The sequence below is a fragment of the Lutra lutra genome, chromosome 6 (assembly GCF_902655055.1).
Source record: "Lutra lutra chromosome 6, mLutLut1.2, whole genome shotgun sequence".
In the NCBI taxonomy this organism is placed as follows: Eukaryota; Metazoa; Chordata; class Mammalia; order Carnivora; family Mustelidae; genus Lutra; species Lutra lutra.
Genome location: NC_062283.1, coordinates 141,648,613 through 141,668,970, shown reverse-complemented (window position 1 = coordinate 141,668,970; position 20,358 = coordinate 141,648,613). Strand labels below are relative to the sequence as shown.

General features: G+C 34.9%; 1 protein-coding gene across 6 annotated transcripts in view; it reads right to left on the bottom strand.

Annotated features, from left to right (window-relative positions):
• The window catches only part of SCAF8 (SR-related CTD associated factor 8), a 151,700-nt gene that overhangs the window by 101,332 nt on the left and 30,010 nt on the right, over positions 1 to 20,358 (bottom strand). For all 6 annotated transcript variants that reach the window (XR_007128100.1, XM_047733398.1, XM_047733399.1 and 3 more), the window contains 3 exons: positions 18,689 to 18,772; positions 14,467 to 14,511; positions 4,995 to 5,156 (listed from right to left, as the gene is read on the bottom strand). Coding sequence is in view for 5 of the 6 variants with exons in the window: in XM_047733398.1 (XP_047589354.1) it covers positions 4,995 to 5,156; positions 14,467 to 14,511; positions 18,689 to 18,772 (291 nt within the window). In the remaining variant the exon portion in view is untranslated. The remainder of the gene's footprint in view (positions 1 to 4,994; positions 5,157 to 14,466; positions 14,512 to 18,688; positions 18,773 to 20,358) is intronic.

Genomic DNA, 20,358 nt, shown 5'->3' with positions numbered 1-20,358 from the left:
ACTGTATAAGCTGCTGAGGTGATCAGGATTTACCTCAGCACCAAAGCTATACTGTCAGGTGATTTTAACTTCATGTTTTAAACAAATAACAAACTTCAAGACAAAGTCCTTATCTAATATGACTTTTTTTTTTAAGATTTTATTTATTTATTAGAGAGATAGAGAGCACAAGTAGGCAGAGCAGTAGGTAGAGGGAGAGGGAGAAAAGAGGCTCTCCACTGAGCAGGGAACCCGATGCAGGGCTCGATTCCAGGACCCAGGGATCAAAACCGAAATGAATGAAGGCAGCTGCTTCAGTTCAGCTGACTGAGCCACCCAGGTGGCCCCTAACGTGACTTTTTAAAATTTTATTATTGCACTCAATCCTATGAGAAGAGTAAACAAAATTTCCAAATCAGTATCCCAAAATATGTAAATTTCTAATACCTTTGAGCATATATAAAGAAACCTTTTTTATTCTCTTTCAGGGTTCAAAGTCTTTTTACATGGTACAGAATATTTATTCATTCAGATCTAGAAGACTTACTAGTGTGGTTACCCGCACTACTAAAACTCTACCACAATAAAAGAATTTTAAAATGCAGAAACTCATTTTAGACCCAAAGGCACCTCCAGATTTGAAGTGAGGGGGTGGAAAACAATTTACCATGCTAATGGACATCAAAAGAAAGCTGAGGTGGCAATCCTTGTATCAGACAAATTGGATTTTAAGCCAAAGCCTATAATAAGAGATGAGGAAGGACACTGTATCTACTTTAAAGGTCTGTCCAAAAAGAAGCTCTAACAATTTTAAATATCTATGCCCCTAACACGATAGCAGCCAATTATATAAACCAATTAATAACAAAAATCAAAGAAACACATTAACAATAATACAATAATAGTAGGGGATTTTAAAAACCCCCCTCACTGAAATGGACAGATCATTTAAGAAAAGATCAACAAGGAAACAAAGGCTTTAAATGACACATTGGACCAGATGGGACATCAGAGATATATTCAGAATATTCCATCCCAAACCAACAGAATACACATTCTTCTCTAGTGTACATGGAAAATTCTCCAGCGTAGATCACATCTTGGGTCACAAATCAGGTCTCAAACGGTACCAAAAGATTGGGATCATTCCCTGCATATTTTCAGACCACAATGCTTTAAAACCAGAACTCAACCACAAGAGGAAAGTTGGAAAGAACTCAAATACATGGAGGCTAAAGAACATCCTAGTAAAGAATGAATGGGTCAACCAGGAAATTAAAGAAGAACTTAAAATATTCATGGAAACAAATGAAAATGAGAACACAACTGTTCAAAATCTTTGGGAAACAGCAAAGACGGTCCTGAGAGGAAAGTATATAGCAATACAAGCCTTTCTCAAGAAACAAGAAAGGTCTCAAATACATAACCTAACCCTACACCTAAAGGAGCTGGAGAAAGAACAGCAAATAAAACCTAAACCCAGCAGAAGAAGAAAAATAGTAAGTATCAGAGCAGAAATCAATGAAATAGAAACAAAATGAATAGTAGAACAGATCAACGAAACTAGGAGCTGGTTCTCTGAAAGAATTAATAAGATTGATAAACCCCTGGCCAGACTTATCATAAAGAAAAGAGAAAGGACCTAAATTAATAAAATCATGAATGAAAGAGGAGAGATCACAACCAACACCAAAGAAATACAAACAATTATAAGAACATATTACAAGCAACTATACACCAGCTAATTTGACAATCTGGAAGGAATGGATGCATTCCTAGAGACATACAAACTATCAAACTGAACCAGGAAGAAATAAAAAACCTGAACAGACCCATAACCAGTAAGGAGATTGAAGCAGTCATAAAAATATCCCAACAAACAAGACACCAGGGCCAGATGAGCTTCCAAGAGGAATTTTTAAAGAAGAATTAATACCTATTCTCCTGAAACTGTTCCAAAAAAATTAAAATGGAAGGAAAATTTCCAAATTTATTTTATGAGGCCAGCATTACCTTGATCCCAAAACCAGACAAAGACCCCATCAAAAAGGAGAATTACAGAGCAATATCCTTGATGAACATGGATGCAAAAATTCTCACCAAAATGCTAGCCAAGAGGATCCAACAGTACATTAAAAGGATTATTCACCATGACCAAGTGGGATTTATTCCTGGGCTGCAAGGTTAGTTCAACATCCACAAATCAATCAATGTGATACAACATATTAATAAAAGAAAGACAAAAACCATATACTCTCAATAGATGCTGAAAAAGCATTTGTTTGACAAAAGACAGCATCCTTTCTTGATCAGAACTCTTCAAAGTGTAGGGATAGAGGGTACATACCTCAATATCAACAAAGCCATCTATGAAAAATCCACAGTGAATATCATTCTCAATGGGGAAAAACTGAGAGCTTTCCCCCTAAGGTCAGGAACATGGTAGGGATGTCCACTATCACCAGTGCTATTCAACACAGTACTAGAAGTCCTAGCCTCAGCTATCAGACAAAAAAAAGAAATAAAAGGCATCTGAATTGGCAATGAAGAAGCCAAACTCTCACTCTTTGCAGATGATATGATACTTTGTGTGGAAAACCCAGAAGACTCCACTCCAAAACTGCTAAAACTCTTACAGAAATTCAGTAACGTGTCAGGATATAAAATCAATGCACAGAAACCAGTTACATTTCTGTACACCAACAGCAAGACAGAAGACAGAGAAATTAAGGTGTCAATCCCATTTACAATTGCACCCCAAACCGTAAGATACCTAGGGATAAACTTAACCAAAGAGGCAAAGACTCTGTACTCAGAAAACTGTAAAGTACTCATAAAAGAAATTGAGGAAGACACAAAGAAATGGAAAAACGTTCCATGCTCATGGCTTGGAAGAAAAAATATTGTGAAAATGTCTATGCTACCCAGAGCAATCTACACATTTAATGCAATCCCTATCAAAATACTATCAACTTTTTTCAAAGAAATGGAACAAATAATCCTAAAATTTATATGGAACCAGAAAAGACCCCAAATAGCCAGAGGAATGTTGAAAGAGAAAGCCAAAGTTGGTGGCACCACAGTTCCAGACTTCAAGCTCTACTACACAAAGCTACAATCACCAAGACAGTATGGTATTGGCAGAAAAACAGACATAGATCAACAGATCAGAATAGAGCCCAGAAATGGACCCTCAACGCTATGGTCAACTAATCTTCGACAAAGCAGGAAATAATGTCCAATGGGGAAAAAAAAAAGTCTCTTCAACAAATGGTGTTGGGAAAACTAGACAGCTACATGCAGAAGAGTGAAACTGGACCATTTCCTTACACCACATACAAATACAGACTCAAAATGATGCAAGACCTCAGTGTAAAACAGGAATCTATCAAAAACCTTGAGAAGAACACAGGCGGCAATCTCTTTGACCTCAGCCGCAGCAACTTCTTCCTACAAACGTCACCAAAGGCAAGGGAAGCAAGGGCAAAAATGAACTACTGGGACTTCATCAAGAGCAAAAGCTTTTGCACAGCAACGCAAACTGTCAACAAAACCAAAAGACAACTGACAGAATGGGAAAAGGTATTTGCAAATGACAGATCAGATAAAGGGCCAGTATTCAAAATTGATAAAGAATTTAACAAACTCAATACCCAAAGAACAAATAATCCAATCAAGAAATGGGCAGAAGACATGAACAGACATTTCTGCAAAGAACACACCCAAATGAATCAAAACCAGAGTGAGATACCACCTCACACCAGTCAGAATGGCTAAAATTAACCCGTCAGGAAATGACAAGTGTTGGCAAGGATACAGAGAAAGGGGAACCCTCCTACATTGTTGGGTGGGATGCAAGCTGGTGCAGCCACTCTAGTAAACAGTATGGAGGTTCCTCAAAAACTTGAAAATAGAGCTACCCTATAACTCAGCAATTGTACTACTCGGTATTTACCCTAAAGATACAAATGTACTGATCCAAAGGGGCACATGCACCCAAATGTTTATAGCAGCAATGTTCACAATAGCCAAACTATGGAAAGAACCTAGATGTCCATCAACAGATGAATGAATAAAGAAGATATGGTGTGTATGTGTGTGTGTGTGTGTGTGTGTGTGTAATACTATGCAGCCATCAAAACCCCCAAATCTTGCCATTTGCTATAATGTGGATGGAACTAGAGGGTATTGTGCTAAGTGAAATAAGTCAATCAGAGAAAGACAATTATTATGATCTCTCTTATATGAGGAATTTGAGAGGCAGGATGGGGGTCAATGGGGAGAAGGGAAGGAAAAATGAAACAAGATGGGACCAGGGAGGGAGACAAACCGTAAGAGACTCTTAATCTCAAGAAACAAACTAAGGGTTGCCTAAGATGGCTGGGTGATAGACACTGGTGAGGGTATATGGTATGGTGAGTGCTGTGAACTGCACTGTGAACCGATGATTCAGACCCGTAACCCTGTAACATTATACGTTAATTAAAAAAAAATTTACTGTGTGACTATGAATTCCTTTAAAGAATGCCTAATATACAGAAGGGGTTCAATAAATGCATGTTGTAAAAAAAAAATGAGATAAAGGTTAGAATTTTAAAAATTAAAAAATGAAATAAAATGCAGTTATTTTCTGCTAACTGCTTAGTAAATCCATTTTCCATAGACACTAAATAGGTAAATATCAGTTCAAATAATCAAAGCACGAAATTAGTTAAGTGTGAGAATAAATAAGCTTTCAGTCTAATTTCAAAAGCTTATTTATAGCCAGTTTCTTTATCACCAATTCTTTATCACCAAATCACCAAATAAATTTAAAAAACAGCCAAATCAACTACATCTCTCCATTTTTTGTTTAAGATGCTAAGAATCTCAGAATGTGGATAGTGTAATAACTAAATATTCAAATTCAGAATTACTAGGAGGAAATAGTAACATAAAATCATAGTTAAGATAAACTAGTCTCATTAAGAGCAAAGGGTAATATATCAACTTTAAAAAAAAAAAAGCCAGCATACCTTGTCATCCCCAGGGCAACGATATAAATTCTGGAAAGTGCTAATGATGTTATTACTAAATCTGGGTGCAAACACATCCTTTTCTTGACCAAACTGATGTCGAGATTGTCGTACAATGGAGTCAATAACATAAAGTCCAGGTACCTTGTATTCTGGTTTACACTGATGGAACAAAGAATAGGAAGGGAAGGAATGAGAAGGCAGCATTTATTATAAATCCTATACAAATACAAAAACAATGCTTATGTAGACGTAATGAATGTTCAGACATTGACTATTCCACACCATCTGTCTCTGGAATGGCATTTTAATCTACTTTGGCTGTTCCATTCACCCAATTCAACTGCCAATCACCTACGTTCCAAAACAGTATTGCATAACTGGCTTGAGTGACAAAACCCAAAAGGATAAATAAGGTACCGTTATAACCACCCCCCTAAAAAAATTGTTTAATGACTTTGAAATGTCACACACAAGGAAAACAACAAATTCAGGAAAGGGCTGTAGAAAAAGCATTGCCAACATACTCATTAGAAATCATCTGAAAACCTTTTACAAAAAGTTTTCTGTACTAATGAGGAACAATGTAACATTCTAAATATACCGAGCCCAGAGTTTCAAAAGTTTCCTCAAATACCACATCTATAAGAAAGATAAGACAAAACCATTATGATTCCAGGAATCTATCCTATTTTTTAGCTACTCCACTGATAAATGTTTCTCAACCTTCTTATCCATCACCCAAATTGAGGAAAATACCTCCTACTTTCTTGCCACAAGCTTTTCTTCTAGCCTATCTGGTTAGGGAAGCACAATGAAGAATCCTTTTAGTATCAAGGTTACTGCTCCTGGTTTGTCACCATATCCAAAAGTGTAAGAAACCTGCTTTCCAAGTTTATGTTAATTAACATGAAATTATAGCTGCAAAAAGCAGCTTCAACTTTTGGGTGTAATTAGCTAAGTATCTCACCCAAAGTAATTTCCTAGAAATCACATATGGCACTAAAGCACAATTATATTCTTGAAAAATCCTTGGAAACCCGAGTACCAGTGAGAACAGGATCCTCAATCTACCCCTCACACACACATACATGTTTCTAATGGCAATTCTGGCTGAGACAATGAGTGATTTCATTCTGCAAAAAGACAAGATGATGTTCATCTACTATACTTCATCTGTTTCTTCAAATACTTAAGAACCTTATCCTTAGATTTTTACTTACATCAAGAAAATACAAAGACCTTTAGCATCAATTCACAAGTATCTATTATAACACTCTGACTGTTAAAAACCTGAAATATTTCATAAGAGGGCAATAATGCTGGTGTTTGGATACTGAAGTTTTAAGTTTAACCTACCTAAAGGTTCAAAATATCTGCTCTGTTGTAAGTTACGGCTCTTGAATGCCTGAAATAGTTTTCCCTCATGTTCCTAAAACATCTAGCATATTCATCCTTCAGTTCATGTATCTGGCCAAGGTTATCTTCCTTTGACTACCATACATTCAAAGAAATATCAACCTAACTGAGCAAATAATTTATCTCAGTAAAGAAAACTTAAAATTTAATGAAAAGCAGGACATCAACTTTGTTAAAATTTATCTAGTCCCTAATGCCACAAATATAGATAAGTGATTAATATTTATTGATTGACCTGATTTACTGGCATCTTAATTTTGCCAAAGACAAAAAAAATGGACATAAATTATTTCATATACATGATTACCTTGAGACCGAGAATCAACAGGATTTTTAAATTGCTTATAAGAGCTTTAAAAATTAATATTGAGGGGCGCCTGGGTGGCACAGTCAATTAAGTGTTCAACTCTTGATTTTAGCTCAGGTTGCGACCTAGGGTTCTGAGATTAAGCTCTGGGTGAGGCTCTGCACTCAGCAGGGTGTCTGCCTGAGATTCTCTCTCCCTTCCCCTCTGCTCCCCTCCCCCATGCTTTCTCGCTTTCAAATCTTTTAAAAAATACTGAATGGTAAGTGATGAATGTACTAAATTTTAAAAAAATACATCCTTCTCACTGATTTATAACAAAAACTCAGGTTACAAACTCACAACACAGAAGAATCATGAGTGCACAAAATAATAAATGGACCTTTTGGGGCCTACTGTAAAGATTCTGAAAGCTTCAAACATATATTAACAGTTTAGTGATAAACTATAAGGCCTAAGGGGGGAAAAAATTTCTTCATCCACAGTATCTTCAGATATACCTATATTAAGATGTGTAGAACGATTTTCCCTCACTTGTAGAGTAGGCATTTTTGCCACATAGAATGGGGGGGAAAATCTTAAGTATGACTTCGTGTTTTAAAATAACTTAGTAACTGGTAAACTTAGCTGAGTCACCAACTAGAAACCTAAGGAAAAATTAAGACCAAGAACCTGAAATGTTTCTTCAATTTCCTCTTCAAGTTCTATCAGTACTGAATATACAAGAATCCCTAAGACTCTCCACTGGTATGAGGAATTTTTACTCTTTAAATAATAATAATAAAGTCATGTCATATTAAGTTTTCAGTTAATATCATCTTTAAACTACATCCTAGTAATTTTCAATTTCTTCTGCTGCAGAAACAGTTTTTTTTTTTTTTTTTTAAAGATTTTATTTATTTATTTGACAGAGAGAAATCACAAGTAAGCAGAGAGGCAGGCAGAGAGAGAGGAGGAAGCAGGCTCCCTGCCGAGCAGAAAGCCCGATGCGGGGCTTGAACCCAGGACCTGGGATCATGACCTGAGCCGAAGGCAGTGGCTTAACCCACTGAGCCACCCAGGCGCCCCCAGAAACAGTTTTGTAGAGAGAAAGTCAATAACATAGGGAGAATCCACTTTTAAACATATTATGTGATTTTCATTCTAAGGTTATTCAAGCTATTACATGAACACCATTAGAAGTCAAGAGTTTTTTGGCAAAAAAACCTCTCTAGGTGACCTGGACCACATACTTTGCAATTTATAAACACACCTTATATAATGATTTTATTATTAGAATTTTTGCTGCCACTTTCTGCTCTAAAAATTAACATTAGGGACACCTGGGTGGCTCAGTTGGTTGGGCATCCAACTCTTGATTTCAGCTCAGGATTGTGAGATCGAGGGACTTGGCACTGGGCATGGAGCCTGCTTAAGATTCTCTTTCTCCCTCTCCTTCTGTCCCTACACCCCTGCTCGCGCATTCTGGGGTACTTGTTCTCGCTCCCTCTCTCTCACAAAAAATACAAAAGTTAACATTAAAGGAAGTAGAGCTACAATGGTAAATACAGGAGCATGTGGCTGTACTTGCAAAGCACTGAATGGTACGGACAATAGCCTCACTGACCTAGTGTAAAGAAAATACAGCCATCCTGTCCTGCCTAAGAAGGAGTAAGAAAAACTGAGAAGCATGTGGTAAGGCCATGGTCCAGAGGTACAGGCTTTATAAAAAACCTAACATCATACTCACTGATGACAAACTTAAAGTTTTCCCACTAAGTATGGGTGACAACCAGGAATGGATACCCCCCCACTACTGCTTTTCAACATCATACTGGAAGTCCTAGATAATGCAACAAGACAAGAAAAGGAAATAAAGGTATACAGATCAGGAAGGAAGGTTCAACAAGAACTAAACACATACAATACTCTTAATTGAGCCTGCGAGATCTTCACTGCTGACTCTGAACCTGTATCTACGTGTTACTTAAGGAAATAACATTTAACTATAGAACTTAGAGCTACAAAATAAGTGGAAAGACTAAGTGGTATTTTTTCTTTTAAGATGGCAAACATATTGTTTTTGTGTTGTTTTCAAGACTTCTGATGATTCAAGCTTTCCTAAAAGTGTGAAGCTGAAAGGGATGACAGGGAATCACTAATTCCTTCCCTCCTTATACTTAGAGGGTTGTGGGCACCCAAGCAAGGAAGCAAGAGGTGGACAGGGCTTTGATACTTCACTGACATAATGTATCATCATATAACTATAGGAGAAGGGAGATGACAAGGAAGGAAAAAAATATTATCCCAGTTCCTGATGAAACAAATCTAAACAAATCCAAATTTAATGTACAGCTTAGTAAAATATTTCAGATTAACCTTGATGTGATAATACTGAAACCGAAGAAAAGTAATAACAGTTTGTAACTAATAATAACCTAATATTTTTCAGTTTGATAAAAGGTCATTTTGCTCTTTGACTAAAGAAATTCATTCTATTTGATGAGTCCTTAAGAATCTAAAAAACATTCTGACAAAGAAGATATAAAGCTGGCTGGAATTTAACTCCTTAAGTAAAGGTGAAATGAGGATAGTATTTTTTAAAAATAATCTTTAACTAAGACTTACTAGATTAGAGTCTAACAATATTAAGTGTGGGTAAAGATGGGAGCAACACAAACACACACTGAATGAGAGTGGGAGTATGATTAGTACAACCATTATGAAATTTATTTGGAATTATCTAGCCAACTTAAAGAAATACATATCCTACTACCCAGCAATTCCACTCCACAGAAATAGAAACCATACCAGGATAAATATGTAAGTGTATTCATAACTCCAAAAACTGGAAAACATACAAACACACACACACACACACACACACACACACAATGTCTATCAACAGAACAGATAAGCAACAGTTATTCACATACGGAATATATACCAATGAAAAGAAACAAATACTTTTATAATCAACAGGAATGAATCCTAAACATGTAATACTGAGTAAAAACAACTGTACACTAAAGAATATGTAACAAGGATTCCATTTATGCAAAACTGAAAATCAGGTTGAACTGCTTTAAGAATGCAGACTTAAAGAGTAATACTATGTCAAACAAGAACGTGACTAACATAAAACTCAGACTGTGTATTACTTGGGGAGGGGTATGATCAAGAAGAGGAACTTGGGAGACTTCAGTCAAAGTTCCATGTCTTGCACTGAGTGGTGGTTATACAGGTAACTTTAAAAAATTAAGCTATGCATATTATGTCTTCCGCACTTCTCTGTATACCTATACAAACATTTCATATAAAAAGAAACATTTATATAAACTTCCTTGAGTTCTTAAAACACAACAGACAAAACCTTCTCTTAATGCCTAACAATGATAAGCTCAAGATACATTTAAAATGTCAATTTAAGGTATATGGGATGAAGAACTGATCAAAAATACCCCAGAGCAGAGTTTAATAAGAAGTACATAAGGCAAGTGAGAATCTGAAAATTTACTGTTTTTAAACTATCTGTGGCCAACTACCTAAATCTTTGCATACCCCACACCAGAAGCAAGAAGCCAGAGTAACCTTTCAAGCAATTTTCCTCGCCTATGGGAAATCATCTTCCACTATTAATTTACCTTTTCATTTATTACTCTCATTCATTCCTCTATAAATCTCTCATGCTAAACACAGACTCACAAATAACACAGTACCAAAGTGCTATAATATTTCTCCTCTTTTTGCACTATTTGTCTATGATGGGTGAAGGAAAAGTATAGACAAGCTAATATATGGTGTTCTGGGACTAGAGGATACCCAAAATTATAAGCCAACATCATTAAATAATCCTTCACATTTTTCTTAGATCTTTCAATTGACTACATATAATGTACATGACAAACAGACTTTTTCATAAATTTGTTAAAAGAGTATTTCCTACTACAAACAATACTCTAATTCAGGGGTTTTACAAATTAGGTTCCACAGAAACAAAGCATCTATGCAAGGATGTCAAGGGTTATGGGGCAAAAAACAAAATAGGTGGAGTGGGCTTCTGGTTCCCTACCATCATCAGTACTGCAGCATTTTTACTAGTGTTTTATCTGCCCCCCTCCACCCCGTCCATAGTGAAGTTCCAGTGAGACTAGGAAAGAGGAAAAAAAAGGTTTCCTCTGGTATTAAAAAAACTATATACAATCTGGAACTTCATCAACACTAAAATAAAATCTTTGTTCTGCAAAAGACCTTGGATCTTGTGTTAAAAGAAAGGACAAGCTACCAATTAAGAAAAAAATATTTACAAACCATCTCTCTGACAAAGGACTTACATCTAGAATATTATTAAGAACTCTGAAAACTTGACAGTAAAAAACCACCCAATTAGAAAATGAACAAAAATATGAAGAGACATTTCACTGAAAATGTCAAAGAAGCATGTGAAAACATGTTCAGCATCATCAGCCATTAGGTAAATGCAAATTAAAACACAATGAGACACTACTATACATTTATCAGAATAGCTAAAGTGGTAACACCAAATGATGGCAAAGAATGTGGAAACTGGATCAATCATACACTGTTGGTGGGAATGTAAAATGGTACAACCATTCTAGGAAAGAGTGGCAGATTCTTATGAAACAACATGTACTTACTTTCCCAGAGAAATGGAAACTTTTATTCACACAAAAATCCACAGACAAATGTTCCTGGCAGCTTTATTAATAAAAGCTCCCCCCAAATGGAAATGATTTAGATGGCTTTCAATGGGTGAATGGCTAGACAAACTGTGGTACATCCATACCAATGGAACCTCACTTAAAAATGAAGGAGCCATTAGACACATGCACAATTTGGATGGATCTAAATAAAATTATACTGACAAAACAAGCCCATTTCAAAAGTCTATATTTACATAACATTCTTGAAATGGCAAATTAGAGAACAGACTAATGCCCTCAGGAGTTGGCGGGGGGAGCGAGGAAGAGAGTAGAAGGTGGCTCTCTAAAAAGGAGAAGGAACATGATGGCTCCTTAGGGTGATGGACTATGTTATATCCTGACTACAGTGCTGGTTTTATGAATCAATACATGTGATTAAATTGCACAGAACTAAATATACATACACACAAATGAGTGCATGTAAAACTGGTAAAATCTGAGTTTGGTGGACTATATGAATGTCCTGGTTGTAGTACTTATGTTATCAAGACATTACCATTGGGGGAACCTGGGTGAAGAGTATATGGGATCTCTCTTTACTGTAATCTAATGTAAGCATCATCTATTGATTAAATGACACATGAATCTGCAATTTTCACAAAATAGCTTAAAAATGCACTCACGCAACTCAATTTACCATTAACTAACCCACTGCTGAATTTCTGTTTTAAACAGGGTAGGGGTAAAGTATTCAAATTTCTGCCCAGACACTGACTGGCAATGTCATTTGTCTTTGGTTCTAAGTGAGGCTTTAAGATCAAAAGTCTCATGCTCTACTGACTGAGCCAGCAAGGTATCCCTCTAAGGCAGACTTTAAGGTACAACAGTAAGCTATTGGACTGTGACCAACTGTACAGGTGATGGAAGAGGCGTATAGATTGTTTACCTCATTCACTATGACCTAACAGAAATGTGGATGAACCTCTTAACGATGAAAGATACCATTTCAAACCTCTTTCAGGCTGTGGAGAAACTAGGTGAAACTTAGAACTCAGTATATAATGACCGAAGAATGTGGAGGGCTAGAAAAAAGTGGAACTCCTTAAGACCATGAAAACGAGACTCTATACAAAGCTTCTCTAAACCTGACTGAGAAGTATTTCTCTTAAGAGAAAGATCAAAATATTGTGCCAGAAATTACCTCTGAAGATTATACATTCTAAACAGAGGATGGCATGCCTAGGACTTCTAACTTTCAGACTGCATAGGCGAGGCATAAAGTTGTTCATACTATGTTAGGTTTAAGTTTGTCCTACTGTCTCTACTAAGAACTCTATTTAAAATGTGGCCACTGGAGCACTTCATATAATGCCTATATTTGAACAGTTCCAAACTGTACATACTGTATGAGGATTCTCCTTTCAACAGGTTTCTTATTTCTATGTGGAATGTTATACCTTGGAATGTCTTGTAAAGAGAGATAAAATTCCACCTTTTTTAACTTCATCTCCCCACCCCCGCAATACCGACTTGCTTTTCCAGACTGATTCTACAATTATCTCACAATGGAGAGAATTCTGCTCACCCAAGGTTTAAGATTCTGAAATATCTTATTAAAAGTACCCCTGCTCTAAATAAAAATCAGTAAAAAACATTTACTTGTAAATTCATGTTTATCCCTTAAACCCTTACTATTCAAATTGTGGTTTCTAAATTAACAGCTTAAGTATCCTCTAAGAACAGGTAGAAATGCAGACTCTCAGACCCTTGACACACTTAGTGAATTGAGAATCTGAATTTTAACAAGATCCCAGGTAACTCCACTGCACAAAAAAGTTTAAGATGCACTGCTTTAGACATTCGAAACTTTTTAAAATAACTTTTAAAAGTTTTAGAACAATGAAATTTTCCAATCACCAACATTTCTATTATACTGTGATTTACCTAAAACAGCATACTTATTATTTTATTTTACTTTGCATCTCAGCCTCAATTCACTAGTTGTTCAACTCAAAAACTCAAAACTCACTAGTTGTTTTACTAATACTCTAAGTACTGAGAAACCAAGACTTCAGAAAAAAGCTGAATCACAGAAAGATTAACGAAATTGATTTACTCAAGGTTACCGACATGACACAGTCAACTGACTGATTCACATACCCTTCCTTCTTGTCAACTATTTTTTAAAAACACTGCAATCTTCCTGAATCCTTAAATGCCATATACCACTGATTCTCAAACTGGTACTGGTTACATCCAGGAACATGAACATGGTCAGAGTACAAAACCTAAATTCAGTTACAGTAAAGTACAAATATAGTATCATTTTGTAAGTTTTAAGCTGTGTGCACTCCTGCCAAAAAAATGTGGCATGAATAGGGCACTGATCACCAGGAGAGCAAAAAACTATAATCTAGTCACCTTGGACTCTGCTTACAAAAAGTATTATCAAATGTGTATGAGACAGCTAGCTGTTTTCAACTTCATTACTCTCGCTTATCCTAGACAATGGAACTTTGGGTCTATAAAATAAGATGCTGAGATGTATAATGTCTTAATGGATGAGACAAAATGAATCAGCAGAAGAGAAGTAGCGGGTAGGCAATGTCTTATCCACACTTTATCTAAAAGAAGAGCTGCTCTCTAGGCATTCTGCTTGAAATGACAAGTGAGAAGTAACATACTTTAAAAATCATATGTACACCATTTTTTTCAGGGGACAGATGCTCACTATGGCACTGCAAATTAACAAGAACATCTACCTGAATGAAAGTTATTGTTTTCAGAATTATCCAAAAAGCACTATCATTTCATTTACTTATTTACTTATTTATTTACTTACTTAAGTAGGCTCCACACTGGTGGAGCCTAGCATGGGGGAATTAAACCCTGACATCAAGACCTGAGCTAAGATCAAGAGTTAGACCCTTAACCGACTAAGCGACCCAGGCACCCTTATTTCTTAATTAGAAAATAAAATAAATGGAATCACTTTTGAACAGTCCATCAAAAACAAAACCTGAGTAGTTGATTTAAAAGAATAGAGCACAAGGCATTTATCTATAATTATAGTACATTTAGTGTACATATTGAAAATTATACTTACTTTCTGAATGAATTTCTCAACGCTCTGTACCACATGTTTATAGAACTAAAAAAAAAAAACAAACATGAAGTATAGTTTTAAAATCTGTTCAATTAGGTCTGAGTTTTTCCATTAAGCATAGGTTTAACATTGTTTCAAAGGTCTATCAAAACAATGAATTTTAATCATGAATTTTGAGACCAACAGGTCACTCACCTTCATAAGCAATTAACTATGATACCTAATTAGTAAAAGTTTCTGGACGTGCATACATGGTCAGTACAACTGAGTACTGAACATAGGTTTGAACTATGTGGGTCCACTTATATGCTGATTTTTTTTCAATAAACAAAGTAAATACTGTAAATGTATTTTCTCTTCCTTATGATACTCTTAATGACATTATTTTCTCTGACTCACTTGATTATAAAAATGCTGTATATATTACATATAACATACAAACTAGATGTTAATGACTGTTTATATTATAGGTAAGGTTACTGGACAACAGTAGGCTATCAGTAATTAAGTTTTAGGGGAGTCCAAAGTTGTACATAGATTCTTGACTGCACAGAGATCAGCACCCCAAACAACACGATGTTCAAGGAAGGGCAAACTGTATATCCAAAGTGTGTTATGAAATACAAAAGAATTTTATCACAGTCCTTATAAAACCATACTTTCGCATACTGTTAGGTTGACAGCGAAGTACCTGTAATAAGCACACTGGCAGATGTATATTCTTCCTTTCGTGGAAGGAAAAGATTTCCAAGGGTATCATTAAATTAGGGTAATACTAGAAATATCAAATAACTCAAAAAATAGCATTAATAAACATATGCAAGGGAGTTGTTTTGAACTTCATTATCTCATTTCTGCTGGAAAGTGGAACAAGTATATATAATAAGATACAGAGATGTATAAAGTTCTCATGGATTAGCTAAAACAAATCAACAGAAGTGAAGTGAATATACAGATTAAAAATGAGTAATAGGCTGCTATCAATTATAAGAAAACAGGTGTAAGTTTTAGAAACAACACTATGAATAAACCTAAAAAGGAACAAATTAGAAATTACAGATTAAAAAAAATTATAAATTGAACAAAAGATATCTAAAATTTGTGCTTAATAAATTTTAATATCTTAATGGCAACTGCATAATTAGCATATGTGTTTAAAGAACTTAAATTGTGCTTCTACTTATACTTTTGATCCCAGGAATTATACTTTTAAGGGATCTCCCCTTAGACTGAAGAGACACATGAACACTCCTTTGAACTGCATCAAGAAATCCAAAAATCAAAAAGAAAGGAAAACCTCATTACTCATAGTCATCAAGTCAAAATGTACAAGTTTAAGCTTGGGTATAATTTTCATACTATAAAAACAGTTTACTCAACAGTGTAAGTCACTTAAATAAAAAAGCCAAAACAACTACTTAAAAGTAAGCATTACCTTAAACATTTAAAAGCAACATACAAAATATTAATCACACACTGAGTGATTTGTACTAAATAATAAATCCTTCTGGAAAACATCTTGACAGTGCTCTTTTTGCTTCTAGCTACTTTACTACATGTAATTCTGAGTAAAACTGCTTACTAAACTTTAATTCAAAGTTTACCAATTCACATAGGCCTTCTTCCCCAACAGCTATTATGTGAGATTTTGCTGATAGTGTGCAGTTTTAACAAGCACCCATTAAAATAATCATGTCTCTAATCACTGATAAAAAAAAGTGACTTTCCTCAATATAAAACAGTATCACTTAAAACTGATTTAAAAAAGCAGCTCAAATCTCAATTTACACATGTGCTAAATGCAGTTTAAAATAATACAATACTGCTAAGCAATTGGTACACCCTTCAAAAATATCAATGGTATGAAAAACAAAACAAAGGCTGAGTATGGCTGCGTGACAAGACAAATAAATGTAATATATGATCTTACTGGATCCTGAAATTTCTTACATGTGGTCAGTGTACAATATAGTTACTTAGGAAATGTCTTTGTTCTTAAGAGATTCAAATTCAAGTATCTAGGGATTAAGAGCTATTATGAATGAAATCTGAAACTATCAAATGATTCAGCCACAAAATGTGTGTGTGTGTGTGTGTGTGTGTGTAGAAATGAACCAAATTGTAGCAAAATGTTAACTGGCAAATCTGAGGGAAGACTATGTGGTGGTCATTATAGTATTTTGTAACATGTCTAAATTTTCAAAATTAAAAAATATAAAGCAGTTAACAATAAATCAAAATAGTACACTATATCATAATGTTCAGGCTCTTGATTGAAAACTTGGATTCAAATTTAGCTGTATTTATTCTGACTATTGCAAATTACTTATTTTCTCTTAGACCCTTCCCACATCTGAAAAATAGGAGTAATGTTGCTGTTAATACTTTATAGAGCATTTTAATTAGAAAATATTCTGCTCAGAGGGAAAGGGGGCAGTGGAGAGATGGGGAAAATAGGTTAAGGGGAGGAGATACAGGCTTCCAGTTATGAAATGAATAGTCATGGGAACAAAAGGTATAGCACTGGGAATATAATCAATGATACTGTAATAGCAATGTATGGTGACAGATGACAGCTACCCTTGTGAGCATAGCATAACGAATAGAGAGGCTGAATCACTAATACTGTACACTTAAATCTAGAACACCATGTATCAACTATAATGAAAGAAATTTCTTTAGAAGTATTCTCAAGTTATATAAAATGCATCAATTATTTTCACAGACTAAAAATGGTAATACACGTTTGCATACTCTCAGAATCACGATCATAAAAATCAGATCACAATGTAAAATAGGATAAAGAAAGCACAAAAGACTAAATAAAGATTCTATACTAAGGCTATCAGACACCCGAAAATTCACTTTTTTAAAGAATTCTCTCGCTTGAATGCTTACTGGTCACCATACTTTTCACTTATCACCTCTTTGATTTTCTGCATATAAATACAGGAATTTTAACTATAATGCTGTAAGAAATTAACTACAGGTCTGACAAATAAGCTTTGGCCACCAGAACACTGAAAAATCAACTATCGGAATTTTCTCCTAGTGACAATTCTTTCCATAAATAAGAATTTGTTAAATCTAATAGACAATGTTATTATTTAAGGATTATTTATTTAAATAATTGGTGCTTCTGGTTATGGCTGATGCTCTTATTTACAGTAGGGAAACATATTACCAAATATCCACAGGTTAAAACCTGTTTAATTAAATATAAGCACTCATTCATTCTTGATTCTAACAGCCCTACTAAAGCAGGGAGCCTTAGCTTTGCAGACAAGGACCACTTAGAAAGAGGTATTTACGGTTGAACTTCAAAAAAGATCCTTAAAGTCAAGAATTTTTAGGCAAAACTGTGCATGTGTATTTCTCTACAGAAAAGTTCAAGCCTTCTCTGAGATTTTCGGAAGGATCAGTGAGTCAACATAGATTAGTTCAAAACCTCTGTATCAAAGCAATGGCTAAAGACCTATGGCCTCTTCCCACAGCTTAAATGTCCTATATACAATGAGGTTCAATTGTTTTTCATAATGGCTCATTTTCAAATCTACAATAGAATCAGTAAGGAAAAAACTATTAATTTTTATTTAGGAACCTTTACCAAGATTCTGTAAAGTCAATGTGACAAATAACAAACACAGTCTCCACAACGTGGCTCTATCTAAAATCTTGCCTAAGTAAAGAAAAATGATAGCTTCAAAGCTTATAGAAGAATATTTACCAAAAGTGTTAAATGTTTATCTCTAGATGGGAGAGTTCATAGGTGATCATTAATTTTCATTTTTGTTTTTCCCCATGAATATGTATTAACTCTGCAAAGAGGAAGAGAATACACAGTTTACCCTTAACCAATTCCCTGCATAGTTGAAAATCCACATGTAACTTCTGACAATCCACAAAATCAGCCATTATTGACTGGAAGCCATACTGATAAGTTAATTAACACATATTTTCTATGTTATATGTATTAAATACTGCATTCTTACAACAAAGCAAGCTGGAGACAATATGTTGTTAAGAAAATCATAAGGAAGAAAAAATATATTCACAGTAATGCACTGAATTTATCCAAAAAAATTCTTGTGTAAGTGGACCCATGCAGACCAAATCTGTAATGTTCAATGGTTAACTGTATAGCCTGTAATAATCATCCTTCTTCTAAAATATTAGTATAGTATTTTCTTCTGAAAACAGAAGTATAAAATTTATTACTCACCTTAATAGCTTTGATGGCTGCCTTAGTAATTTGGGTCATTTTCGCTTTAGAAATGGGTGGTTTGTAGTCGTTCAGGGAATACAACTAATAAAAAGAAGAACAAATTTTAAATACAGCAAAACTAATGATCTCTAAGCAAGTGCATGAAATTATCAAACATTTCCATTTTTATATTCTCAATAAAATCAAAGTGCTGCTTTCTTTTAAAAATCAAGTTCAACATCATTAGCCCTCAGGGAAATGCAAATCAAAACCACAATGAGTTACAATTTCACACTTAGTTATTTATAATCAAGAAGACAGATACCAAGTGTGAACAAGGATGTGGAGAAACTGGAACCCTTATATATTGCTAGTGGGAATATAAAATGGTACAGCAGCTTAGGAAAATGCTTGGCAATTCCTCAAAAAGTGAAACACAATAATATGTAATACGACCCAGCAATTCCACTCCCAGGTATATACTTGGATGAATTGAAAATACATATTCACATTAAAACCTATACACAAATGGTCACTACAACATTATTTATAAAAGTCCTTTAAAAAGTGGAAACCACCCCAAATGTCCATCAAATGAATGGATAAGGGGCGCCTAGGTGGCTCAGTGGGTTAAAGCCTCTGCCTTCCGCTCAGGTCACGATCCCAGGGTCCTGGGATCGAGCCCTGTATCGGACTCTCTGCTCGGCGGGGAGCCTGCTTACTCCTCTCTCTCTCTCTGCCTACTTGTGATCTCTGTCAAATAAATAAATAACATCTTAAAAAAAAAAATGAATGGATAAACAAAATGTGTTATATTCATTCAAAATATTAGCCATAAAAAAGGAATGAAGTACTGATACATGCTACAAAACAGATGAACCTTGAAAACATTATGCTGAGTTTAAAAAGCCATATTAAAAAGGACCAGATATTTTAAGATTCCATTTATATAATATGTTCAGAAAAGGCAAATCTATTCGGGACTGCCTACAACTGGGGGAATTAGGAAGAAATGATGAATAACTACTAATGAGTACATTTCTTTTGGGGGGTGATAAAATATTCTAAAATTGATTGTGGTAAGGTTTAAGAACCACACTAAACGCCACTGAATTATACACTTCAAATTGGCTAATTGTATGGTATATGAATTATATCTCAAAACTTTTTAGAAATCAAAGGATTCAGGTTTAACAGTAATCTCCACCAAAAAATAATTTTGTTTTGAAATTTCTCATATAAGTAAAGGATAATAAAACTGCTTAAAGAGAAAACAGTTAAAGAGGGGGAGAATCAGGCAATGAACAAATGAAGCTTAAATGAATACTGATTAAAACATGCACTGTACTCAGAGATGACAAGATTTTAACTATAATGCTGTAAGATATTAACTTCAAGTCTGGAAACTAAGCTTTGGCCATTACAACATTGCAAAACACCTGAACAGACTTAAAAGTAACTAAAACAGAATGTGTTGGTTAGTCAACTAGCAACTTAGGGAGTCCTCTACAGCTTTTGCTCTGGCACCCCTTATAACCTATTGATGAATTCTACGGATTTTCTATCCAGTTTTCCCCATATTTTCAACTCCTTCTCCTTTAACCACAACCACAACCATAGCCCCAAACATTTTCATCTCTCACCCAGAGGACAATCCAAATGGATGTGCATGTCTATCTTTTCAAAAA